This window comes from Manis pentadactyla, chromosome 2, assembly GCF_030020395.1.
Source record: "Manis pentadactyla isolate mManPen7 chromosome 2, mManPen7.hap1, whole genome shotgun sequence".
Taxonomy (NCBI): Eukaryota; Metazoa; Chordata; class Mammalia; order Pholidota; family Manidae; genus Manis; species Manis pentadactyla.
Window position 1 is genome coordinate 90171830 of NC_080020.1, and position 8638 is coordinate 90180467.

The following is an 8638-nucleotide window of genomic DNA, read 5'->3' on the forward strand; positions in this document are numbered from 1 at the left end:
AATATTAATTTATTTAGCACTCGATGTTATATGTTAGATACTGTGCTAAGGTTAAGTTAGGTGGTGTATAAATATGTCTAACAACTCTCTTGCTATCATTCCGATTTAAGAGATGAAAAACTCAGCTTCCATTTGTTGGGTGGCCCACAATCCTGTATCTAGTTAAGGTGGCAGAGCTGGAGTCAAACCTATGTCTTCAACTAAACTCAGCGTTTGTAACCAGCATTCCTGACTGAACCCTGTGGTATAGTATTTATAGCTGTGTGTATTTTCCCAGAAGAGGGTGGAGAGCTTTCATTAGATTCTCAAAAAGGCCCACATTCCCCACCACCACCCTACCCCACCCAAAAGTTAAGAACCACAACATCACCGGTGTAGGAATCAGAACATGTACTGGACTTCAACCATTTACCAAGACTATCGCTTCTGTATGCCTGAGGGGGAAAAAAACTCTACCACTTTAGTTTTGCTTTAAATTCTTAGAGCCAGTCAAGATTTCCACTCCTGGACTATTTCCAGCATCCCCTGCCGCAGGTTAAGTTACACAATAAATTGCAATACTGTATCAGTTTACATCCAATTTTGAGATTTTACAAAGACTGACCAAAGTTACTTAGTCATTCCACTTTCCAAAATGGGTTTCAATCAACCACTCCTCTCCACACCGCCTGTGAAATAAGCTATCATTATATCCACTTCTGAGAAAGTAAAACACTGTCACCCTGAGGCCAGACAATAAATCAGCTACAGAATCGAGATCAAAAGCGAGAAGTTCCTGACTCCCCCATCGGGCCCATATCATTTCCCTGGGAGCACTATCCTAGCTACAGAAAACACAGGGCAACTAAATCTACCATCTTTCCCTAACAATGGCATCACTAAATTAGACTCTAGTGGTAAATCAAAAAGTTAAGGGCACACCCCCAGCTGCCCAGTGACAAGTGTATTCATCTTTAAAAGTTGAGGCAGATGTTGCAGGGTGAATATCGGGGGCATACCTGACATCTTCTAAAGGAGATGTAACCCTGAGGAACCCTGGTTCAGTCTAGGGTTTGGTCAGGTAGCTCTGTGGTGGTGTGGCACTAAGCTTAACTCTTGGCATCCTGTTCCTAGGATCAATCTGAAATTTGGACCCATCCTAAATTCCTGATCAGAGAAAGGGAGTATTCATGCAGAAATGAACTTTAAGTTTATTGGTTCATACCTTTCATTTTACAGATCATGGAACTGAACCTCAAAGGAATAAAACAACTCATCCCAAAGCCTCAGAACTCAGGAAAAGAAACAGTTCTAGAAAGCAGATCTCGAGACACCTGTCCAGGATCCTTGCACTCCTCCCCGGACATGGGAAATGGGTCATGGTTACTGCCGGAAGCTTGACCAACCACCAGCTAGGGTTTGCTCCATATCCGCCACACTAGGACCTGACTGCTCTCATCTGTATCAGATCCAGTCTTTGCCTCCAGGCCAGGATCCCAGGGGAATACTGCTGGAGAACTGGCCTCTGCATCCTGCGACACAAAGACAATAATTTACTAAAGCTAACCTCATCAGCGATGAGGAAACTCACCCTGGCACTGAGGAATTCACTTCACAAGGAGTTAGTGTGGGGTGATGTTTTATTTATAGCCCTGCCTGATCAAAATGACTTCCTCACAAGAAAAGTCCAAAGCAAACAACCTAAATGACATGAGGAACCTTGTGCTTTCTAAACTACCCCAAGGGCAGAGAACAAGCCAGGGAAAGCAGGCGGGAGGGCACTGAAGTCATGTGCTCAATGTGTCAGGATGCAACCCACAAGTTTTGCATGAACATCCTTCCAGGAAACCAGGATCGGTACAGTCCCCCGAAGAAGGTGGGGCGTTACCAATTCAGTTTGGCTGCCAGCGCGCACCTAGACACCCTGGAATGGGTCCGAAGGGGCGCTGTAAGCACGCACATCAGCACCGCCGGGTGAGAGCTGGAAATGCTCCTCTCTCCGACGACCGACGCGCCCGGGACCAGCCAAAACTGCCCGCGGGGGCTCTTGGGAGCCTGTGACGCTGAAACCTCGCCATGGAACTTCGCGGGTACCGCTCTCACCCGTCCACCACCCCCAACACATTATCCGTCCGTGCTCACCACACTCCCCTCGGCCTAAGGGCTCCGATGGGAAGCAACTCCCACTCCGGAGAATGAGACCTTAGTTGTGGGGACAAGCCGCGAGTCCAGATCACACCCATGCACAGACCCACCGTAGCAGCTACAGATATTAAGGAGTTCGCTGCTTTGACATTAAAAGCATGCTATAAGGCAGCACATGGAAACACACACACACGCGGGGGTAACAGCCACGGGGAAGTCGATGCCCCACAGGAAGGCTCCCAACTGGCAGAGCTCCGGTGAGCCCTGCCCACCGACCGCGCGGGGTGGAGGGCTGGGGTCTCCCGGCCCCGGGACCCAGAGGCGGCGAGGCGGGGGAAGACGTGCCCACCTCCTCGTCCTGCTCCTCCTGGGACGCGCTGCTGCCCCCGGGCGCGGGCGGGGAGGGTCCTCCCGGGGGCGGCGGCGGCGGCGGCGCGGGGACTCCAAGCTCGAGCGCCGCACGCGCGGGAGCCCACGCGGCTGGCGGCGGCGGCTGCCGCGCCCGGGTGAAGCCGCCGGGCTCGCCTTCCTCCGACAGAGTTCCTGAACCCGAGGAGGACTCGGCCGAAGAAGCACCCGGCGAGGGCGCGGCGGCCAGGGCAGGGGCGGGAGTCCAGGCGCCGCGGCCGCTGCAGCTGCGGGTCACCGGGTCCGGAGCTTCCGAAACTTTCTCTCCCATTTCCCTCACGGGCCCAAAGTGCCGCCGAGGGGCGGCGGGGCGCGGCGCGCGCTCAGCGCCTCCGGGGCAAACGGCGGGGTCCTCGGCTCCGGCTCGCTCTCGCTGCCTCTCCGGGGCTGCGCGGAGCCCCGCCGGCGATTACATGTCCGTGGCACGGCCCCCGGGGCCCGCCGCCAAGTGAGCAGCCGCCTGGACGCGGCGGTCGCCGCGGACTCGCGCGCGCCAGAGCATGCCGGCTAGGGTCCGCGCTCTGCGCCCCACAGCCGCGCGCTGCGCCCGAGCCGCCGGGACTGCGGCTTCTCGGGCAGAACCAGCCTTGGGGACTGAGCGGGGCTGGCGGAGGAGACGGGAGGCCTGGGGAGCCAATGGCCGCGCAGGCGCGCCGGTGGGCGGAGGCTGCGGCGCACCGGCCGCACCGGCGTCAGGTAGGAGAGGCGGGGCCGAGACCCGCCACTGGGGTCCCCGAAACCGTGGGACCCCAGAGAAGAGCAAGCAGCAGGTGCCCTGGAGGGTGGGAGTGGACCCGAAATCGGAGCCGAAGGCCGGGACTCCGGACTCAGCGGAGAAGTAGCTGGCCGTGCTTGGAACGCCGCCGGGAGATGGCTGAGGGGGCGATGAGACGTTGCAGAAGAGCCCGAGTTTGTTTGGAAGAAGTGGAATGGAGAAAACTGACCAGAAGGAGCGGTAGCAGGGCTTTGAGTACGAGAGAAACACACACACACACACACACACACACACACACACGGCTTTGAGTAGGAGAGAAAACACACATACACACACACACACACACACACACACACACCGTGATAGAGGAGAAAGGGGGGGTGAAAGGGTCACACACACACACACACACAGGGCTTTGAGTACGAGAGAAAACACACACACACACACACACACACACCGTGATAGAGGAGAAAGGGGGGTGAGAGGGTCACACACACACACAGGGCTTTGAGTACGAGAGAAAACACACACACACACACACACACACACACACACACACACACACACACACACCGTGATAGAGGAGAAAGGGGGGTGAAAGGGTCACACACACACACACACACACCGTGATAGAGAAAGGGGGGTGAAAGGATAACACACACACACACACCGTGATAGAGGAGAAAGGGGGGTGAAAGGGTATCTCGCCGCGACCCTCCTTTCCCAGAATGACTCAGGAGACACTGGCCCACGCAAGAGACTTTATTATCTGAAGGAGAGAGTGGCTGCCCCAGAGGGGGGGTGGGGAGAGAGGGGGGGCAGCAGAGAGAGCAGAGAGACAGAGACAAAGAGAGGGCAGCGAGAGAGAGACACAGAGAGAGAGAGAGAGAGCAGCAGAGTGAGAGGGAGAGAGAGAGCAGTGAGTGAGAGAGACAGAGAGAGCAGCGAGACACAGAGAGAGAGAGAGGGCAGCAGGGCAGCGTGGTGCCTTTTATTGTGGATCCGCTGGGCCTGCTGCTTTGGGGGAGGGTCGGGATGTTTAGAGATAAGGGGGGGTAAGCCCAAGCAAGCCCAGGCATAATTCTCACCGGTTTATGTGCTTGGGACCATGGGGCAAATGGAGGGTAAATTACTATATTCTTACAGGGGAACTTCGTGGTGGATCCAAACGGAGCTGATCTCCAATCCCGTATTCTCCATGTAAGCTCATGGGCCTCAGTTTCCTCAACTGGCAATGGAGACGTTTATTCCTGTTTTATCTGGTTATGGGCAGAATTAGAGCAAATACAGAGAGAGCAAATAGATACATGTCTAGCTTAGACACAAGGACAGTTTTTTCCAAAGACTATTCTCTCTCTGCCTTTGTTAATAAACTAAAAAGTCAAAGACTTGCACCTTGCACCTTTTGAAAGGCAGCAAAATAACAAATGATGCCCTTGTACTTGATTAGGACCAAGAATGTGCCCAGCCCTCTGCCAAATCCTGAACAAAGCCAAATAAAATGAGCCTTCTGGGGGCCTGTCCCCCACCCCTCATCAACCAAGAAGGGGAAGAAAAGAGTTCTCATTTTCAGTTTACTTTCTCCTAGCCCTGGATTGTAAACCAGCAAGATGCAGCACTTACCTCTAAGAACTAGAAAAAAAGAACTTTGATCAAAGGTACCAATAGAATCACCATTAGGCCCTCCCTAGGGCTGGAGGTGACAGCCTTCAGGGTGATAAGATGACTTGAATTTCTCAGAAGCCAGAAACACTCAGCTCAGCAGGAGAAAATGAATGATTCCTCACTTGCCTTCACCTCCAGTCTTATTCCCTGTGACTTGTTATATAAACTCCACCAGATTCAGTTCCACAGACATTGACTGAGATGTGAGCCAGGTGCTTGCAAGGGATACAAAGATGAATAAGGCAGGTTCCTACCCATGAGGAGCTTATGGTCAAGCAGAAATATAACTCTTATTAATTTTTTAAAGCTGCGATAGTGCTAAAGAACAGGGAAAGAGAGGAGACTTACAGAAAAGCAATTAGCAGGTCCTCAAGCTCAGGAGTTCTCAAGAATCTTAGATTTCTCTTTGACAGAACAGTTTTACCAAAGGTCATTAAAAGCTGAAGGATCTAGTTGAAAGCCCCTTCAACTAATGAGCCCTTTTATGTATCATGGTATTTACAAGTGATACATCATACAAAGTGCTCCATCATATTGGACAGCAAGCTTTGTCCACTTAGTTCCCCCTCCACCCAAGATGAAGGGGAAGGAAATACGACGTGACCCTACTGCCATAGACAGCCATATTGCAGAACGGAATCTGGCTGTCAAGCTTGCATTGTGACACCTCAGAATTATCTGCGGGGATGTGATAACCTGCTGAGGCAAAAGGACAATTCCAGTGACTTGGCTAAGTTGTGAGAGCAAGGCTGAAGAGAGAGCACAGTGGGCAGTCTGAATACAATCCTGGGCCTCAAGATTGCTTTTCTAGTCAGGAGTATTGGTCTTTATCTGAGCCCCTATGTGGTTGATTCACTACAGACTAAGTGAAATGAGGACGTAAGTCAGCCATTCACATGAAAGAGGAGGAGGGGTTTTTCAGTGCATCAGGGAAAACGGAGCAGTGACATGATCTGAGTTACTAACAGGAAGAATGATAGTGGCTACTGTCGCTTGAGCTCCATGATCAGCTGATTTAATCCAGGCACCACCTTATGCAGTAAAATCTATTAGCCCCTCTTCGTAGACAAAGAAAATGAGGATCTGCAAGATCAAAGAACTTGCCAAAGATCACACATCAGGTGAGTTGTACAAAAGTGCCTTGAACCCAGAGGTCTAGTTCCAAGACACTGTTCCTTAAATATTCCAGGAATGCCATTCTGAACAGAAAACTTTTTCAAATAACATATGTATGTGCTAGATTCCAAATATCCATAGGGCAGAAACTCTGTTGTCTTGGTTCAATAAATAAAAGGATATAAAAAGATACTTGTGGAACAGATTTCTTTTTCCTACAAACATTTATAAGGCATTTACTATGTGCCATGCAAGTTTTTAGCAGTTTATGAAAATTAGTTTCCTTAATCTTCATATCAACCTTAAGAAGTAGCCAGTATTACTATTCACATACTATATATGTGAAATGTGTGAAAACTGTGGCACAGAGAACTTAAGTAGTTCCCCCAAAGTCACACAGCCAGCATGTAATGGAGCCAGGATTCCAACTTGACAGTTTGGCCCAAGCATTCATGCTCTTAGCCTCATAATGGATCAAAGTCAAGTACTAGGGCCATATATGTCTTGAACTTTTTAGACCTTAAGCCTAAATAAGAAATATATTTTACATTGCAATTCATGACACATACATACATACAATAAAATTCCATGAAAAAATACTTATCCTTCCTAAAAGCAATGCAGTCTGAAATGTTTATATTTTATTGAAAATAAAAATGCTTTATATATTTTTATTTTATATTTATTCCTTTTATTTTCAATAAAATCAGCAAAATGGATTTCACACTCCACTCTGACACATGCAGTCAAAAGCAGTGTACTTGATTATCTCAACAGCTGACCTATGAGGGAAATTTGACTGGTTCAGGCTGAGAGTTTCCAGACCAGAACTGAGTGAACTTAAAGGATGACTCCATAAATAGAAGATGATCTGAAGGTCAGGATAGTTCCCCAGAGGTATCACAATTAGACCTATGGACAAATTTGACCAAACCACTGGGCCAAAGTCAGTTCTGATTTCTCAAAATCCTACAGTTCACCTTTCTTATCTTATTAATTAAATTATAAACATTTTCCCTGGTGGCTACGGAAGTTCCCCACCAAGAAAACTTCTCATAAATGTCCCCAATGTTGGAGACTTTGGGACCAGAGATGGGCATAAAAGTGTCGCCTTTTTCCTTCATTGTCACTGTAGATGAGAGCCAGAAAAATAAAAATGACTTAGTCATAACTCCTGAGAAACTGATAGTGTAGCTTCACATGACAGAATCAGACTCGCCTTCAGACTGGGAAGAACAAGGTCAGCGTATGCCAAGGTAATCGGGGTCCCTACATTTTGCAGGACATGTTCCCAGGTGACTGGTTCAGGGACAAGCACCCCCAGGCACTCAGTAAGTGTTCGCCGCATTTGGTGGTCGAACATTTGCCTCAGTTTCCTGTGCTCTCCTAACTGAAGGGAGATACTGCCTCTGGGAGTCTCAGTTGTCTGTCAGTCTGTGCTATATGCGCGGGGCCGAGCGGGACTGTCAAGCTCTGTCTCTGAGAAGGAGGATGTCTGAGCACAAGTCATCGATCCCTTAGTCTACTACCATTGTTGTGGCCTTTCTCCCAAGGATTAGGTTGAGGTTTAATAAAATTGAGATCAATTACCCTTCTTTCTTACCAACATGAAATGAGGGCATCATAAACTCTATACAAACATTTTTACAAAATTATAAGTAAATATGTTTCTGACTATTTAATACACTAAAAAAGAATCCTAAATATTACATTATCTTTGGATTGTGAAGGTGATAAAGAAAAAAGCCTTTGGTAGGTTTTTTTATTAATTGTGGATTTGCCTGCTCCCCCTGACCAATGAAGGGAATGTCAAGATGAAGTAAACATTAATAAAAAGGTGGCTAATGAGGTGTCTAGTCTGGGACTTCTGTATTTTACCAGAGGGCATAGCAGAATACAGACCATGGCAGTTTCTGACCATCCAGCCACAAGAAAAAGCTCTCACAGCTTCTCAAGCTTTTGCTTGTGTCTGAGGCTCTAGGAAAGGAATGGTTGAGAACAAGGTTCCAGAAGATAAGTAGATGAATTTTTAAATGATGCTTGAAAAGGACAGTGGAGGAAGAGTATTAATGGGAATTGCAGCTATTAAAGTCTCTAGCCTACAGGTTGAGAAGGAAGATAAACTAAGCTAAGTCAGCAAAGGAAAAGACACATGCAGTGTACCCAAAGGGAGGATGCTACTGATCTGGTTGTTTAGATGGAACAGTGGCATTACATCACCAGGATGCAAGCAGGTGAGCAGGGTATGCTAGTTCCCTGGACCGCTCAAAAGTCTGGGAAGAGCATTTTTTAAAGCATCACCCAAGTAAAGCACCAAGTATTACTAAAACGTGAAGATCACTGACGACAACCCTAGTTTGGAGACCAAAGAGCCCTTGTATGGGTGAATGTGCAGGGTACTGCACAGATGACTGGCAGTTTGTGTCTCTCTGGACCTCTTTGTTCTTATTCTCATGGAGAACAGCCACCCTGGGGAGAGCAAGCAGCTGAGCAGCTGGACAGGAATTGCATGTTCAGAAAACAACTGGAAAAACTGAGCTAATACACACGAAGAACTGAGAATAATGTTCCCTTGAGGATTCTGTTTTTAAAAATTCAAAATGGTGACCT

The 8638-nt window shown here is 48.6% G+C and overlaps 1 protein-coding gene across 10 annotated transcripts in view; it reads right to left on the reverse strand.

The window, feature by feature from the left end:
• MAST4 (microtubule associated serine/threonine kinase family member 4) overlaps window positions 1-3078 on the reverse strand; it is a 536231-nt gene extending 533153 nt beyond the window's left edge. For 7 of the 10 annotated variants that reach the window (XM_036887943.2, XM_057494695.1, XM_036887942.2 and 4 more), the window contains exon 1: window positions 2474-3077. In XM_036887943.2, coding sequence (XP_036743838.2) covers window positions 2474-2803 — 330 coding nt within the window. In that variant the 5' untranslated portion in view covers window positions 2804-3077. Of the gene's footprint in view, window positions 1-2473 lie in introns of all 10 variants that reach the window. The other 3 variants (XM_057494688.1, XM_057494684.1, XM_057494703.1) reach the window with 2 other exon arrangements.
• Between the last annotated feature and the right edge of the window lie 5560 nt (window positions 3079-8638).